The 18,397-nt window shown below is 46.4% G+C and overlaps 1 protein-coding gene across 2 annotated transcripts; it reads left to right on the top strand.

Annotated features, from left to right (window-relative positions):
• The first annotated feature begins 2,028 nt into the window (after positions 1-2,028).
• Positions 2,029-10,656, top strand: LOC119149094 (C->U-editing enzyme APOBEC-1-like). 2 transcript variants are annotated; one of them, XM_037389996.1, is made up of 4 exons: positions 2,029-2,239; positions 5,782-6,182; positions 6,724-6,839; positions 7,837-10,656. In XM_037389996.1, exons 1-4 carry the CDS (start codon positions 2,217-2,219, stop codon positions 7,852-7,854), a joined length of 558 nt encoding a protein of 185 aa, XP_037245893.1. In that variant the 5' UTR covers positions 2,029-2,216; the 3' UTR covers positions 7,855-10,656. The 2 variants fall into 2 exon arrangements, with proteins under 2 accessions (XP_037245893.1, XP_037245892.1); XM_037389995.1 differs by having other exon boundaries at positions 2,036-2,239; positions 5,765-6,182.
• Positions 10,657-18,397: the final 7,741 nt, after the last annotated feature.

Raw genomic sequence — 18,397 nt, 5'->3', positions numbered from 1 at the left:
TTTCTGAGGCAGCCAGCACTCAAGCCAAGAGAGTCTGACAAGCTGGTGTCAACATCTGGCACTAGCTCCAGCACCAGCCCTGACATCACTGAAGCTCCTTGTCCCTCAGAAAAGACAGGGCTCAACAATTTTCTTCAGGTGCTCCATAAAAAGAGAAATGGAAACGAAGATCCTCATCGTGTCAACTCATGCAGTTTTGGGATATACCAGGTAATAGAAAAAACCCCAAGGCCAGTTCCTGGAGGGCCAAATAGCTCTGTCACTGTAGCAGGACAAAGCTGGTGCTATGCATCCAAGCCGTGTTGAGCCTGAGATAACCCGGGTGGGTAGTCCTGGACCACAGAGGGCTGCCAACATGCCAAGTGTGGCATAGCTCACCTTGAGGCAGAGCTGGTGCCTTCATGGGTCTATGGGGAGTCACTCGGGTGTCATTGCCCCCTGCTCCCCTGGGTTCCTAGTCTCAGGAACGTGTCTTCAGAGTCTCTGCAGCACTTTCTAGACACATCTGGTCCTTGTTAGATTAGGCTTGGTGTCCTGTGAAAGTATTGGTAATGTTTCCAGACCTGAGCAGGCAGTGCTGTGCCTCAGCTAATGAACCCAGCCAGACTTGCATGGAGCCAGCTAAGCTCTCTGCATCCACAGTGCCGTGAATCTGCAAGCAGAATATAAGCTCCTGAGTGACTGGTAATTGTAGCTGCTCCTCAATGTCACCCCAGGATTGTGAGTCTGGCTAGTTTTGCCTTGGCTGTGTTTTCAGAAAGGGGCTGACAAAGCTGCTGAGCTGCATGGTGTTCTTCTAGTGCAGTGGTTAGGTGAACAGCAGTAATTCTGTGGGACTTGGGAGCTACTGCCTTTCCTAAACATCTCCATGGGAAATTAGTACGGCATAACACAAAAAGACCTTAAGGAAAGGGAATGTGATTTTAGTTTACAAATCTCAAAATAAATGGATTTTTCCTCCTTGCACTCTTACCCATGTACTCACCAGAACCAAGATGTGTGCATCTCAGTGGTCTGGCCAGGATCACTTGCGTGCAGTGGTGCAGGGTACCTACTGGATCTCCATAAGAAAGGCCTGACAACAAATGATTGACTCAAACAGCTATTTTAACAAGGCAGAATAAGAAGAGGAATTTAGACAGCGAGTAAATCTAACATCCCTTCAGATGCTGGGCACCCAGTACTCCTGCAGTGCTGGACAGACCCTGGATGGGTTTCTCCACAGCACACTGCGTAGGTTCTGTCTGTGAAGGGAAGCTTCCCCTTCTTGGTCGTCTGACCTATTACATATTTTCTTACAGGAGCACAATTCTGTTCCTAAATGATGTTTCAGCTTCCTCTGTGCATGTAGAAAAAGTGATGCGACGCCCGGTGCCAAGCGGGAGCTGCCTGCAGGCTGCTCTGTCACAGCCCACCAGCGAGGTTTGTCCTGTGGCCAAGGGGTGTGTGCAGCATGGCGTAGGCTGAAGGCCGTGCTGCACATGCAGCACAGACCCGTGTATATAAATTACAGATTGCATTAGTAACATACAGGCTGCCCAGTCCCTAAGCAGAAGGCCCAAGGGAGCAGACACGGCCTGGTGGAGATCACCAGCTCCTCAAATGCCACGTCTTCTGCAAGGCTCCCCTCTCTTCCTCCATGGGGGGAACTCTCAACCTCCTGGGTTTGGCAGGGAAGGTCATTAAGCTTTGCTGACACCTTGTGAGTGAAGTCTCTCATCAGAGGTATTTGTGAGCACTTCATCCATGACAAAGCTCTGACTGCACGGAAAGATCTTGGATGCGGGAGGACGAAGGGCCGTGCTTTCCACAGCACCGAGCTTTGGGCACTCTGGCAGCTGTACCGCTGGGAGGAGTCCCCGGCGCCGAAGAATAAATCTCATTTTTCTGCCAACCAAGCGTTATCATCCCTTCCACACTTACAAGCAGGCTTGAAAGAAATTGTGCAATGATGACATTTTTGACTGGAAACATGTATCAGCCCTCAGGCCCCAGCTGAGGGGTGAGGAAAGAGCGCTGCTAAGGGCAGGCTTGTAAAGACATGTCATTACTGGTAGCAACCACAGTCAAACCATTTTTTTTCCATTTCCTCTTACATCACCCCGTGCCAGCGGAGCCTGGGGATGTGCTCTGTCATCGGCTGCCTGTGAAGCCCCATCTGCAGGAGCAGAAAGGAGGACAGCACCCAAGGAGGGCTCGCAGGGAGAGGAGAAGCCATGTACAAGAGAAAGCTGAGAGGGTAAAAAAAATACTCGCTGACCAAAAAAATCCCAAACAACCGCCAGCTTCAGCTCTGTGTTGTCCTTGCTTCAGCCCAAGGGGGCCCGTCTTCTTTTCTGCCCCAGGGGTGTGCTTTCTGTCTGTGCAAAGTCTCTGTCTTGGGAGAGGGCGATACTGGTGCCAGTGTACCCGAGTGGGAGCCCTGGTACCCGGGGCCACTGCAGCGGGCAAGGGGCTGCACCGAAGCCTGAGCCTCTTGGGGAAGTTCCTGTCGGCATAAAACCGCGGTGGGAGCCATAAACCAGCAGGGAGCAAAAGCCGCCGATAAAAACAAGCGCAAGCTGGGGGTGGGTTGGGGCAGGGCTATGGTGAGCTGGTTCACTCCCAACGCTGGGCAGCAAGAGAATCCAAAAGTGCCACTTCCCTGCCCGACCGTTTCGATTCTGGAAACGGCTGTTGTGCTGCAAAATAAACAGGAAGCGTCAGACCAGCCGGTTTCTGTTCAACAGAGCGGGGAGGAAAAAGTTTGAATACAAAGTTTAGTAAAGAAGCGTGTGGGCTGTGGAAAGCCTTAGCCATGGAGGAAAAGTGTGGATTAATGAAGTTTGGATGCTCCTGCATTTTTAGATATTACCATTATTGCTATTATTCTCTTGTAACGAGTAGGACTGTAAATAGTTTCTAATAACAAGTGTTAGAGGAAGGAAGGAAAATTGTTAAATACCTACAGTGGTGCAGTTTATTATGTGAAGTTTTAGTAAGAGAGATACTAGTTTTAGGAGCTGTTTTTGTAAAATTAGTACATTTTGAAAGAAACTCATTACATTCCTGTTCAAGTTATGGATGGTGAAACAATAGGAAAAGTACAAATAACACATTTCAAAAGATATTTGTAATCAGTCAATACATTTCCAAGGTTTAATGCACATTCACAAAGCAGTGGATATTCATGGAAAAGAAAATAAAGCCTAGGAGACAGTTAGTTGGCTGTATTTATCTGCCATTTTCTCCCCCGACTCCTCTAAACATCTTTGGGTGCAATTCACCTTTCAAATAGTCAGTCTTTAGAGCTGGTGCATTTCTCTCCAGCTCTCAAATTCTGAAAGGGTTACAAGTTCATCCTCATAAGACTGGTGAACCAAATTTAAAAAGAAAACTAAAAAAGTTTTAGGACTTTTAAAATTACTATTATTTGTGGACTTTGAACTTTGTCTTATATTTGTATCAAGGAACCAGCTATTAAGTGCTTGATTTTTTTTTAGTTAGGCTCCATGTGTCTATGTGTACCGTACATAACAATGCTGAACAGCAAGGACTGTTTGTGATAGCTATAAAAATAAAAAAAATAGAGGGATTGCATGGCTTAGGGCAATTTATCTGTAAACTCACAACTTATTTTAAGTGTTCTCTTACCTGGTTTGGGGAGAGAAGAAAACAGGTGCTGGGATTCTTACATATTCTATAGTGTCGGAATGTTTTATAATGTTTTTTAAATCTCTTGTCTGTCCTTCCATTAGAGTTGTTCAAATTTACATTAATCCATTATTTTAAAAATAGCAAGTTATTTCTGTAGTAGATATTTACAAGGATGCAGACCTTTGTTTATGTTGCATTAGCTGATTACACAATAAATTTTACTTGGCTTAACACATCTTTAAGGTGGCTTTATGCTGAAGATTAGTGTATTGAGAGATTGTTCTAAAGAAATGGCTTTATGTCCCTGAAAATATGCACAGGACCCCCACTGCAACAGCTTATCTGAAGTGCAGTATTTTATGGTGGAGACACAGGGAGGAGGGTGCTTAAGACCAGTTTCAGTAAGACCTGGAAATTTTAACTTGTCTGTATGATAAAACCAGATGGCAACCACTACAGATACCTCTGAACAAATCAGATCTCTGTAACACTGCTTTCCAAAACCTTTAAGATACCTTCTGTAAGAATTAGATTAACTGATTGGGCTTGAGTATTCAGAGTTCAATGTATTTTCTTTGGTGAACTTCAACCAGTCACTGTATTCCCTGTACACACACACACACATACACACACACACACGCGCACATATTATATATATTAAATATATATTATATACTTATTATATATATGTTCCCTAATCATCAAGTTTTAAAGAAATTTAAGCTAATAGGCACTAACTTCCAAATAACATAATAGAAATAGAAAAAATGCATCTCTTTTAGCACCTCTAAATGAGAAAAAAAAAAAATTAAGCCTGTGCTCCACTTCTGTCTCTCTCTGTTGTTTGTTGTTTTTTTTTTTAATTACATACTAAAAGAATTAAGTATAATAAAAACACTTATTCCTGTGCCAGACTTAAATACTTGGTGACATTTACATTTGTTACATTTACATAAATTCAATAGAAAGTTTGATAAAGAAATCTACATGCATATTTTCTGTGGTTTATATGGAGTTTACATGGAGAAAATAAACAGAGATACACTCTGGTTTATGAACTGGTTTATGTACATTTGTATTTTGATGTGTAGGAGGCTGGGATGAGGAAGGAGACAGGGTAAGAAGACAAAGCCTTCTGACTGACCCAGAGAAATGAGATGCTTTTTTACAAAGGTGATGAGTCCTGCAGCTAGAGAATATGCTTCACCTGCAAGATTTAATTTGTCTTTAGTTCAGATAGTGGGTTTCTTTGATTTTGTGTTTGTCATTGGTAGTTGCTAATCTATAAAACAATCTACAGGCTTATTGGTTTTTTGTTAACAGTCTGTCCAGTTGTCTACTACCATTATTCTGAATTACTCTAATGTGGGAAAATATATATCTGAAGTGTATTCTCATATAAATCTCTATATAAAGTAATTGTACAAATGTTACAAAGTACTAATGGTGACTTCATATATTATTTATGCATCATGGATAATTATTGATATAAAGGATACATTCATGACCAACACTGGCGGTATAGTTACTTAATTGACAATACTTAGGGGTGTGTTCTGAACTGAATAGATCTAGATCTAAGAGATGGATTATCTGTCAGAAAATGTCATTCTTGGGAGCTGCATCTTTTTGTATTGAGCACTTCTTTCTCCTTTTCTCATGTACGTTGTGCTGACTGTGCTAATCCTTATGAAAATACAAACAGCAAGAGAATACTCAGCTTCATAATTGATCAGTAGTTGGTTTTTTTTTTAATTTTTTTTTTATTTTCACAAAATTTGCAACAGCTCCCTACATCAAAAAGGGCTACATAGGAGACCTGGAAAAATGTCTGACACATAAAAAGATATAGAAAGCTTTTAGAAATACTCATGCTGATGAAGAAAAGGGCAGCCACAGGGAGGGGTGAGGAGGTGAAAGCTCTACATGCAGTTGCAGACAAAGGGAGGATTAAGTGGTTCAGTGTTTGGTTCCTTTACCCTGCCATGGTGTGTACCTCTCCATGTTCCTTGCGTTGCTCTCTCATGTTTTGCCCTTTTCAGTCCTCCTCTCATTTCCTCCACCCTCCCCATTTTTTGTGTACTGGAGAACTACCGAAAACAAAGTTGTAACCAGTGATTCCTTGAAGTTTCTCTTCTTTTTCAGCATGTATGTCTCTAAGAGGGCACTAAAGCATCAGTTTGACCCCCGTAACACTCCAAAGGAAACATACCTGCTGTGCAAACTGCAGTGGGGTGAGGCCGGCACACCTTGGATACACTGGGTCAGAAATGACAATTACCATGCTGAAGTCTACTTTCTGGAGAAGATCTTTAAGACGAGAAGAACCAATAATTATGTCAACTGTTCTATCACGTGGTACTTGTCCTGGAGCCCCTGTGAAGACTGCTGCTATAAAATACTGAATTTCTTAAAGAAGCACTCATACGTCAACATAGACATACATATAGCACGGCTTTTTTGCATAAGAGATGAAAGAATCCGCCAAGGTCTGAAGAACCTTGTGAGATTGGCAGATGTAAAAATTTCTGTCATGGAAACTGAAGGCAAGATTTCCTGTGCTTTGTGGGACTGTGAAGGGATGAACTGGTGAACTTTGTGCATAGGTGAATCTTGTATGGGCTTGCTTCTGTGCCCAGTGTCCTGCCCAGCTTCTCTGGGGACACATCCATCACCATTCAGTGACTGAGTGTCACGTCCAAAAACAGATGTTCAAATATTGCAGTAGAAGGGGGACAGGACTCCTAGCAGCCAGACCTGTATGAAAACTGTATGAAAATTCTTGCTTATTTAGAGGCACCATCTTTTTGTCACTCCTGACGGACTGGGAGATAGGGTGCTTCTCCCTTGTCCTAGGGCACTAAATGCAGTTCCACTGGTAAGGGGGTGGGGGTGGGGGGTGAGGAATGCCCAGAGAGAATGGCATTGGTTCCAAATACAGAGTGGACAGCATCCATTAGCTGGCCTGTCCATGGCCAAGCTGTCTCTGTGCCATGGGTGCAGGGAAAAGGTTAAAAAGTCTTGTTGCCTGAGCTTCTCTGGTATCTGAATAAACTCAGGTTAGTCATCTTGGTTCCATTTCTCCAGACTACACTGACTGCTGGAAAATCTTTATCCAAGGAGATGATAATGATGATTCCTGGGCTGAGGCCTTTCAATCAGAGATAACTACGAATCGTTTGAAGCTCAAGGATGTCTTTGAGGTTAGTAGACTCTGAGGGATAGGGGGAATGACATGAAATTATTTGCAGCCTGGGGTCATGAGACCTAAAGCCTAGCAAAGAGGCTGTTCGTATCTAGTTGGAGTTGAAAGAGTGCTGCAGCATGCTTTTGGAAGAAGTAATACAGTAAAATCATAGAAACTATCCTGTCCCATTGGGAGAGAAGCACCATGGATTTTCTTCCATTATATTACAAAGCAAAGGCTCAGAGTGCAGCTTTTGTCCTTCAGGCTCCAGAGCAGGAAATCCCTTGATTAGCAGCTGAAGCTCTAGTCTAGTCTCATCCCAGAAACTCTCCATTAGATTCCTTTCTAACCTGGATCTGAGCACGGGTTTCTGCTCACCAAATGGTGCTACTCAGCCACTTTCTGTCGATACCTGCAGTGGTCCGACCGACCCTCCCAGTCACTGGGCCCCTCCATACTTCAGTAAAGCCCCTTCCAGATTTGATTGAGCAGCTTCCCTCACTGGTCCAAAGGGTACAGTTTCTGTGAGATGAGAAAAGCTATTCAAAACAGAATGTCTGTTCCCTGTGAGAATCCAGCTTTTGTTTTTGTTTTGTGCCAGGTCCTCTGAAAGGCAGTAGAGGGAAAAGAGACTGTGTTCACCAACAGTGCTGAAAGTTAGTGCCCCTGGAGACAAGAGACCCTGCTTGAATGAATAGGTCCACATCCTTGGCCTGGAAGGACTGTGTATTAAAAAAAAAGTAGCAAAACTAATATAAGTTCTACAGCATTTTGCTTTCAATGTATTAGTTTTCTGACAAAAGCTATTTTTAGTGAAACAGAGTGAAAGAAATCTATGGCTAAGTAGGTCATTGAACATCTGGGAAATCCATTTTATATGGCATCTATGGAAAAGAAATATTCTGGTCTATTACAAGTAATAGACTTCTCATGCTATGTCCATTTCAAACCACAGCAAGTCCCAAGTGCAATTGTTAAAGGATCTAAATGTCATATCCTTATTTTCATTTCAGGATCTTCCATGCATATAAGCATAGAATCACTGAATATCTCAAGTTGGAAGGGAACCATAAGGATCATCATGTCAAACTCTCTGCTCCCCACAGGACTACCTAAAACTAAACTAGAAAAGCATCATCCAGATGCTCCTTGAACCCTGCCAGGCTTGGTGCTGTGACCACTTTCCTGGGGGGACTGTTCCAGCGACTGACCACCCTCTCAGTGAAGAACTTCTTCCTAATGTCCAAGTTGAACTTCCCCTGATGCAGCTTCATTCCATTTCCTCCTGTCCTATTGCTGGTCACCAGAGAGAGGAGATCAGCATCGGAATTACCCTGTCGCAGGTGGAGAATCCGGCGCTTGCTCTTGTTAAATTTCATGCAGCTGGTGACTGCCCAGCTCTCCAGTCTATCCAGATCCCTCTGTAAGGCCTCTCTTGCCTCCAGGGGGTCCGCAGCTCCTCCTGGTTCAGCATCCTCGCCAAACTTACTTAATGTACATTCAATTCCTGCATCCAGATCATTTATAAACACATTAAAGAGCACTGGACCGAAAATTGAGCCCTGGGGAACCCCACTGGCAGCTGGTTGCCAGCCTGAGGTAACCCCATTTACTTTAACCCTTTGAGCCTGACCCGTCAGCCACCTGCTCATCCAATGTGTTACAGACTTGCCTGTTATCCAGAAGGATACTGTGAGAGACTGTATCAAAAGCTTTGCTAAAATCCCAAAATACCACATCTACTGACTTCCCTTTGTCAACTGGACTGGTGGCCTTGTCATAAAAGGAAATTAAGTTGGTTAAGCAGGACTTTCTCCTCATGAACCTGTGTTGGCTATGACCGGTGACTGTGTGGTGTCTCGAGTGTTTTTCCGTAACTCCCAGAATAACCTTCTCCATAATTTTACCAAGCACTGAAGTGAGACTGATAGGCCTGTGCTTACCAGGGTCTTCCTTCTTACCCTTCTTGAAAACTGGGACAACATTTGCCAGCTTCCAATCAATGGGAACCTCTTCAGACTGCCAAGATCATTGAAAAATAGTGGAGAGAGGTCCTGCAAAGACATCGGCCAGCTCTTTCAGTACACTGGGATGAATCCCATCAGGCTCCATAGATTGATATGCATCCAGCTGGAGCAGCAAGTCTTGAACAAGCTCAGGATCAGCTGTGAGTTTATCATCCCCCCAGCCATGGTCTTCCAACCCAGGGCTCCAGAGGTCCCAGGGCCCATCACCAGTGTTAAAGACAGAGGTGAAGAAGGTATTAAACATCTCTGCTTTGTCTACATCCCTATTTGTGAGGTGACTGACCTCATTGTGTAATGGGCCAATGTTATCTCTGATCCTCTACTAAGAGATTTCACTCCCAGAAGATGGCCAGATGCCTTACTGCTTGTATGTAGAAGATAATAATCATAAAATGTTGCTAGCATTCCCCAGTTTCTAAAAGTCACCAATATCCTGGACAGATAGCTTGTCACTGGGAGTCTTGTATATACTGGACAGTGCTAAATATCCCCGATGACAAACTTCTGGATGTGGAAATGGAGGCAGATAGCAGCCAGAATGGGAAACAGTGTCCCAGGCGCAATACTCTGCTAATATTCCTCCTCTGATGTGGCCCAGTAGTGCACAGGCTGATGGGAAAAGGGTACTTAAAGAGGACTGCTGAATTAGCATCCAAACAGTTGATTAATTCACTGTGACTTACTTCACAGTTGAGGCATTTTGATGAAAACAGGTTATTTCCCTGACTCTTGGAAAATAGATCTCTAACAAGAGAAAGGCAGGGTGCCAAAGGGAACATCTCTGGAGACTTGCTGTCCTCTCAGCTAGCCTTGTCTCCTACCTTATGCTGCGAGAAGAACAAAAGTGAACCTAAAAATACAGAAAATGCCCCATCAGGTCAGAGAGCATATCCAGACACTGTATCTAACAGTGGCAAGAGAAGATGCATTCCAGGGAGAGCAAAGAAGCCTGGCCACTATCTGTAGTTCACTATGATCCGGTCACACTATTTCAACATCCACAATGACCATGGCTGCGAACCCTGCATCTTCCCTTCAGTGTCTGTTTGTGGACTTGTTACCATTAATTTATCAGATATCTTCTGACCTTGTCCTCCCACCTGTGTCCACAGTTTACTGGGGCAGCAAATTCCAGAAGTTCACAGCTTGCCATGTAAATACATACTTGTCTCTGTTTTAAACTGATAACTAATCACAGTAAGTGCCACTTCTTGCCATACTAATGTCTCATCATTAATCACTGAACCACCTGTCTGCATTGGAAAGACTGTGCTAGCCTACAGAATTTTCCACTGGCTCAGTGGGAGCTATAAATGTAACCGACAGCAACACTTGATCTTAAAAGAGCAACTTAAAAAATCCACAGATGCACTATTCAACAGAAGCAAATCCTCCAGCCACCAAGTGATGTGACTGTGGAATGATAATTACAGCACTTGTGGTCATTGCATTTCAGCAGCTCCACTCAACTGGCTAAAAGAAAGTATTTCTGTCCACAAGCCCACCCTGGAACTGGACCACTACATATATCCACTGGAAACTGCTTGAAAAGCAAGGCACATTAGGCTGCACAAAGAACTGTAAGAATGCAGCTGTATCCCTTGCAGTAATGCAGCTCTCTTTGCTCCTCTGTCCGGTTGCTTGATTCTCTGTACCGTGCAGACGTACAAGCCTGCTGTCAGTACCGAGGGCTTGGGAATAGAACCTCTCTGCATCCCCTATTCCCGATGCTAGATTATTTTTGTAAGACTAGGATAAATATTCATTGATTTATACACATTTTAATCATTAAACTCTAAAGCTATGGTTGGGCCTGATTCTTCTTTCATTTGTATCGCTGATCTTTTAACATAGTCAATAGAATTACTCAGGGTTTTGGGCCAGTCTAGCCTGAAAGGAATCCAGCTCGTGGTAACTAGGAGATGGCAACCTGTAACTCACAAAATGGCATCATTCCTCAAGTAACGTCCACTTTGGTAGATGTGCCCTCTTGTTTAGATATGAGTCTTTGCAACTTAAAAGTTCAGGAGCCAATGCTTTCAAGCTGGTTTTACAGAGACAGATAAAACTGATCACACAAGTTGTTATGGGGGAAAGAGAAACACGGACAATGTGAACCTGCGAAGCTCAGTTTATGAAGCGGACCAAGTGTCCCCTGCCAATCTCGGCTGCTGAACATCTTTGTAGCTAGGTGTTGGCACAGGCTGCCAGTCAAATGATATCACAACATACCTTCCCAGCAACTTTGGGGATGATTCTGTCGCTTATTGATCCACTGTCTGTGCCAAGGCTCATTGTGCATAGCTCTTGTTTACATTGTCCTCTTGGCCTTGGCTTACCACGCTCAGCCCCTGCTTGCGTTGTAACCAGCTCTTGGCCAAAGCAAGGCTGTGACATTCCTATGTCACAAGCAAGCAAGAACCCCAGGTTTTTTCACAATAAAACCTCAAGACAATTATTATGATTTGTGTCTGTCAGGGCCCTGAGGGCATTAAAAAAACCTTAGTTGCCTTGACCACCATCACCTGGGGCTTCCACTGACACACTGCCCATAGATGGCCCAGGAGCTCCATTTAAGCTCAGGTCGTGCCGTTAGTCCCTGTCTGAGCTATGACATGGGTGTGCTTGTCTCCATCTCTCATGCCCATGCCTATGCCCATGCCCAGCCGTGGATCCTGTTGATCTCTTTCCTGACCTGTGAACTGGGTTGACCTCAGACCTATCTCATCTCTATGGACAAGCCCAGTGATCACTGTGTCTGTATGTGTGTGACGTTGGTTGCCATCACAGGACCTGATCCTGACCTGAGGATTGATTTTCCAGCTTGACCTAGGACTTAGGACCTGGCTTATCAGCATCAACCTGCCTGAAAGTCTGGACTCAGTCACCAAGGTGAGTGATGGTCAGTGGAGGGATCTAGCATGGTGCACAGGGCAGGTTCCTGAACCTGGGGAACCTCAGGGGGAGCTGAGAGAGCTGTCAGGGCCCTGTAGCTGATGCCACAGTGACTGACAGAACCTGGGTAGGGCCAGGAGCAATGGTGGCCAAGCCCCACCACCACCTATAAAAGAAGCCCCTGGGAAGCCCTAGTGACCAGGAGCACCCTGCAGGAGCCAGAGCATGGCATGGCAGTTTGCACTGCAGGATGCTGAAGCTCTGCTGGCTTGATGAGGAAGCAATGGTACCCACCTGGCAGAAAGCCATGGCCTCTGCAGGCTCTGCACCCACTACAATGGACACAGCTGCCTGGACAGAGCTCCAGTGGGAGCACAAAGCCACCCGTGTGCCAGGCTGCAGGCTGTGCCCTGCTCTTACGCCCGCACGGGACAGCAGCAGGGAGTGCAGTGGTGGGAGTGCACCCAGGGAGAGCGACTCCTCCGCTTTGTGACAGAGCGCCGGGAGGAGGAGAGTAGGCTGAGCAGTATCAGGGAGCGTGAGAGAGAGACAGACTGCTGGAATCACACCCTACCTTCCCTGAGACAGGCCCGACGGGCAGACGGGACGCGTCATACGGAGGTTCCCTGTCCTCTCTCCACATGGCTGAACGTGGTGCCGTAGGGAACAGGGGGCAACGGCGACAAGTCACTGCTCGGCGCAGCAGGCACGTCTCCTCTGGGACTGCCCTACCTGCCCAGGTGCCCTTGCATGACGGGTATGAGGCTCTGCAAGTGGAACCGAACGATAATGAGAATGATGGTTCGTCTAGCATGGAGGCGTCACTGAGGTTATTTCGGCATACACCCTGCATGAAAACTGCTTCCATAATGAAAAAAATGGGCCATTGTCATAGGAGACTCCCTTCTGAAGGGAGCAAAAGGCCCAATACACAGACTGGACCCACTTCTTAGGGAAGCCTGCTGCCTCCCTGGGGCCCAGGTTAAAGATGTGAAGAGGAAGCTTCCCACCCTGCTACAGCCCTCAGATTGCTGTCCACTATTGATTTTTCAGGTAGTCAGCAATGAAGTTGCAAGAAGAGGTCCAAGGGCAATCGGGAGAGAGTTCGGGGCCTAGGGACAGCTGGTTGAGGGATCGGGAGCACAAGTAGTGTTCTCCTCTATCCTTTCAGTTGCAGGGAGTGATGAGGGAAGAAACAGGAAGAGCCAGCAGATTGATACCTGGCTCTGAGCCTGGTGTCACCAGCAGAATGTTGGGCTTCTTGATCATGGGTTGGTCTACACAACACCAGGCCTGCTGGGAACAGACGGGGTACCCTTGTCTCAAAGGATGAAAAGGATCTTTGTGCAGGAGTTAGCAGGGCTCATTGAAAGAGCTTTAAACTGGATTTGAAGGGAGAAAGGGATAAAATCAGACTTACTAGAGAAAAGCCTGGGGGCAGCATGCCAATGTTTGAGCGATGGTGTGCTAGTGAGGTCCTTTGGTCTGTTTTCTCAGTGGAGGTAGGTGATGGAGCCCATGTGGCAGCAAAGACACAAGAGTTATAGATGTGTTAGAAACCATGGACATGCCTGAGAATGGTTACGTAGGAATTAGGGCTTCTGCCCCCAGAAAGATGGTGAGATCAATAGCCCGACTGAAATGCATCTACACCAGTGCACACAGCACGGGCAACAAACAGGAGGAGCTGGAAGCCATTGCACAGCTGGAAAACTATGATATAATTGCCATCATGGTGGGATGACTTGTGCAGTCGGGGTGCTGCAATGGATGGCTATAAACTCTTCAGAAGGGATAGGCATGGAAGGAGAGGCAGTGGGGTAGCCCTGTGTGTTAGGGTGTAGAGGGATGAATCTGAGTTACTTAACATTGATAATATACAGCTCTGGGCTGGCTTCAGGGGTGGGCGGTGGGGTGGGGGTGTGTGGCTGCTTCTGTTAAGTGGTTGGTAGCCAAGGAAGAGAGAGCAGTCAAGGAAGGGAGGAGGAAGAAGCAGAGAGAAGAAAGAACACGCACCCTGGGTGAGGAGAGATGAGGAGAAGGCACCAGAGGGACTGGCATGAAGAGTATGTTGGCATGAGATGGTAAAAGACCTTGTTGCAGCTTGATAGTTTGGAGAGTGCTGCGACATTAGGGGAGTATTTTGATCGTCTAGAGCTTAATGATGGTGATGATAGTGTTGAGTGTTTATAGGTGAGAATCAGAGGGAAGGTCAACAAGGCAGATATGGTGGGAGTCTGTTATAGATCACCCAACCAGGACGAAGAGACAGATGACATATTCTATAAGCAGCTGGGAGAAATCTCATGATTGCTAGCACTTCTCCTCACAGGGGACCTCAACTTACCAGATGTCTGCTGGAAATACAGTTCAGCAGAGAGGAAACAGTCTAGGAGGTTCCTGGAGTGTGTGCAAGGTAACTTCCTGACACAGCTGGTGAGTGAGCCAACTAGGGAAGGTGCCCCGAGGGGCCTGTTGTTTGTGAATAAAGGAGCTGTGGGTGATGTGAGGGCTGGAGACCGTCTTGAGCCCAGCAGTCATAAAATAAGAGTTTTCCTTTCTCAGGGAAGTAAGGAGGGGGATCAGCAGGGCTGCTGCCTTGGAACTTCTGGAGGGCAGAGTTTGGCCTGTTTAAGAGACTGATAGAGAGTCCCTTGGGGGGCAGTCCTGAATGCAAAGGCTTCCGGGAAGGCTGGACATTTTTCAGGAAGGAAACCTTAAAGGCACAGGAGCAGGCCATCCCCATGTGCTGGAAGACAAGCTGGAAGGGAAGATGACCAACCTGGCTGAACAGAGAGCCTTGGCTGGAACTCAGGAAAAACAGGAGAGTTTGTGACCTTTGGAAGAAGGGTTGGACAACTCAGGAGGACTACAAGTATGTCATGAAGTTATGCAGTGAGAAAATTAGAGGGGCCAAAGCCGAACTAGAATTTAATCTGGCTACTGCCATAAGAGACAAGAAAAATGTTTCTATAAGTACATCAGCAACAAAAGGAGTGCTAAGGAGAATCTCCATCTTTCATTGGATGTGAGGGGAAACATAGTGACAAAGGATGAGGAAAAAGCTGAGGTACTTAATGCCTTCTTTGCCTCAGTTCTTAATGGTAAGACCAGTTCTTCTCCGGGTACCCAGCCCCTTGAGCTGGAAGACAGGTGCAGGGAGCAGGATGGAGCCTGCATAATCGAAGGGGAAATGGTCAGCAACCTGCAACACCACTTAGACACAGGTCTATGGGGCTGGACGGGATCCACCCAAGGGTGCTGAGGGAGCTGGCAGAAGTGCTCACCAAACCACTTTCAATCATTTATTAGTCCTGGCCAGCTGGGGAGGTCCCGGCTGACTGGAGGTTAGCAAATGGGAGGCCCACTTACAAGAAGGACAGGAAGGAGAATCTGGGCAACTACAAGCCTATCAGTCTGTCCTCAGTGCTGCGGGAGGTTATGGAGCACATCATCTTGCGTGCTGTCACACAGCATGTGCAGAAGGACAACCAGATGATGAAGGTCAGTCAGCATGGGTTTATGAAAGGCAGGTCCTGCTTGACTAACCTGATCTCCTTCTATGACAAGGTGACCTGCTTAGTGGACAAGGGAAAGGCTGTGGATGCCATTTACTTAGACTTTAGTAAGTAAGGCCTTTGACACTATCTCCCACAGCATTCTCCTGGAGAAACTGGCTGCTCATGGCTCAGATGGATGTACTGTTCGCTGGTTAAAAAACTGGCCGATGGCCAGGCCCAAAGAGTTGGGGTGGATGGAGTTACATCCAGTTGGTGACCGGTCACCAATGGTGTTCCCCAGGGCTCAGTACTGGGGCCAGTTCTGTCTAACATCTTTATTAATGATCTGGACAAGGGGATCGAGTGCACCCTCAGGAAATTTCCAGACAATGCCAAGTTGGACAGGACTGTTGATCTGCTTGAGGGCAGGAAGGCTCTGCAGAGAGATCTGGACAGGCTGGACTGATTGTCTGAGACCAATTGTATGAGGTTCAACAAGGAGGAGTGCCAGGTCCTGCACCTGGGTCACAACAACCCCATGCAACACTACAGGCTTGGGGAAGAGTGACTGGAAAGCTGCCTGGGGGAAAAGGACCTGGTGATGTTGGTTAACAGCCAGCTGAACATGAGCCGGCAGTGTGGCCAGGTGGCCAAGAAGGCCAACAGCATCCTGGCTTCTGTCAGAAATAGTGTGGCAGCAGGACCAGGGCAGGGATCTTCCCCCTGCACTCAGCACTTGTGAGGCTGCACCTCAAATACCGTGTTCAGTTTTGGGCCCCTGACAACATGAAAGACCTTGAGGTGCTGGAGCTTGTCCAGAGAAGGGCAACGAAGCGGGTGAAGGGCTGGGAGAACAAGTCTGATGTGAAGCAGCTGAGGGAACTGCAGTTGTTTAGCCTGGAGAGAAGGAGGCTCAGGGGGGACCTTATTGCTCCCTACAGCTGCCTGAAAGGAGGTTGCAGGCAGGTGAGTGTTGGTCTCCTCTCCCAGATAACAAGCAACAGGACGAGAGGAAATGGCCTTAAATTGCACCAGGAGAGGTTTAGATTGGGTATTAGGAAAAATTTCTTCACTGAAGGGGTGAAGCATTGAAACAGGCTGTCCAGGGCATTCAAAAGATGTGTAGATGTGGTGCTTGGGGACATGGTTTAGTGGTAGACTTGGCAGTGTTAGGTTAATGGTTGGACTCGATGATCTTAAAGTTTTTTTCCAACCTAAATGATTTTATGATTCTATGATTGTAACTTGCTTGAAAATCTGGACTCCTGGTTGATCCTGGCTGCTAGCCCTAGGCCTGCCCTGCTCTCTTTTTTTAGGTACACTGGAATGGGCCCTGGCTATCAGGCTCCTTCCTTGCTTTCTGCTTTATCTTGCTTGATGGGACTCCCCTTCCCTTAGGGAGCAGCTGGCCCTTGCAGCATCCTAGCAGTGTCTGGCAAGAGTGGCTGTGACTTGGTCACACAAAACAGTGGCTCTGGGCACCTGGTCAATTGTCTAGATTCTGCTTATCTATAACACTGTGATGACATTTTTATTTGAAGTTGTTCTTTTTGAGTCACATTTGCCTAGTAAAACAGTCTGTGGTCAAACAGTAAGCAAGAAGAGACCTCACATTCAGTTCGGTTCTCCCCAGGGGGGGTGTGTGCGGAGGGAGAACAAGGAAATGAAATACAGAATGCTGTATCTAATGTAATAGCAAAACCAAACATACCAAATAAGACCTGATAGGCCAAATATCAATGATGCAGCTAAGCAGTATTTCTCAATAGTAACTTAGAAATCAGAAATCATCTCTCTTGAACTGGCAGAAACAAAAAGCCAAGTCATGAAACAGGAGAACACTCCTATTGCTGCCATAGCTGGCTGGAGCACTGCCATTTAACCATGTGGCACATGCATATGAGGCTGGGAAAAAGATCCTGGGTCTGAAGCATGGTGTTCTGTACTTGGATATGTTGTAGCTGGCATGTACAGAGAAACAGAAGGTCCTGAATCCAGTCCCAAGTAGCACCTCTATGGTCACTGCTAGTCCCTTTGCACTTTCTGTTCCCTGCTTGAGGCATGTGACATTTTAGTCTCCTGTGGACTGAAATTTGTGCTTAAGCTCATCCATTTAGAGGTTATGGATGATATGTAGAGTAAGGCCTCCTCCAGCACCCCATTCTGTCTACCTGGTTTGCTCGCATCTTCTCCAGCTCCAGCCCAAGCCAGTGTCCTGCCTGTCACACAGCATGACAACTGCTCTTCTCACAGTTTGTTTCCTGACTGGATAAAGTTGCTGCTATTGCTGCTAGCTGTTGTCTGTCTCCCTCCCCACAGCATCTCTGCTGAGGCTCAGATCTCTCGGGCACTGAAGGAATTTGAGCTCCATCACTGTTTTGGCCTGGACTCTTTCCTTCAGATCAAGAGCTCTTATGCCAGCACGCTCTATATGTGCCACTCCGCCTGTGCAGCTGGATGGTCACTTGGTGGCATCCCGGAGCTCTGAAAAGACCCAGGGAGCAGCCAGTTTCATCTCCCCAAAGTGGCTTTGGGAATCTGGCTCAGCTCTGCTTCCTGACCTGCAGCCCCAGAGATGTGATGCAGAGCCACAGTGTTTTGCACTGGCATCGCCTTGTTTACACCGCATCCACTGCTACCATGTATCTGGTTAAACCAAGAGCAGTTTTCCTGCCAAATGAAGTCCTTTCATCCTTGAACCTTAGCCATGGTGGTGGGAGGCAGAGAGTCTCAGTTTAAGTGTCTCTGATGAAAGAAGATGGATTGTGGACTGGGCAGTAGGCTGTGGCAAAGGGCGTGCAGATGGGTATGTTCCTCATCCTGCAGCCCTGCCTGTCTTACAAGACAAGCAGTAACTGTGTCAGCCTCCAAATCGGCAATCTGTCTTAACTGTAGTAGTGAGATCTGGCAGGGCTTCTCTGTCAGCATCATGTATGACTTCTCTAACATAAGACAGGAAAATTGTGACAGGGCAGATTGCTGAGACACTGTACCGTAACTCCATCTGCTTACAACTACCATCTGGATTATGGGTCTACCCCACAGTGAGGTCTTTCCATAGCAACATCTTGATCAGCAAATGCCTAATCCATAGCACCAGGGACAAGCCTGTTTGGGTAGTTGGAGATTGTTTTCAGGCCACTTTCATAGCT

Source organism: Falco rusticolus, chromosome 5 (assembly GCF_015220075.1).
Source record: "Falco rusticolus isolate bFalRus1 chromosome 5, bFalRus1.pri, whole genome shotgun sequence".
NCBI classification, from domain to species: domain Eukaryota; kingdom Metazoa; phylum Chordata; class Aves; order Falconiformes; family Falconidae; genus Falco; species Falco rusticolus.
This window is presented reverse-complemented; position numbering and strand designations above follow the sequence as displayed.

Bases quoted from the DNA above. Each gene is read 5' to 3' on its own strand.
- LOC119149094 (XM_037389995.1), top strand. From the start codon at position 2,042: ATGTCATTACTGGTAGCAACCACAGTCAAACCATTTTTTTTCCATTTC. The intron at 2,240-5,764 runs GTAAAAAAAATA...GATTCCTTGAAG, and splicing joins TACAAGAGAAAGCTGAGAGG to TTTCTCTTCTTTTTCAGCAT. The intron at 6,183-6,723 runs GCAAGATTTCCT...CCATTTCTCCAG, and splicing joins TTCTGTCATGGAAACTGAAG to ACTACACTGACTGCTGGAAA.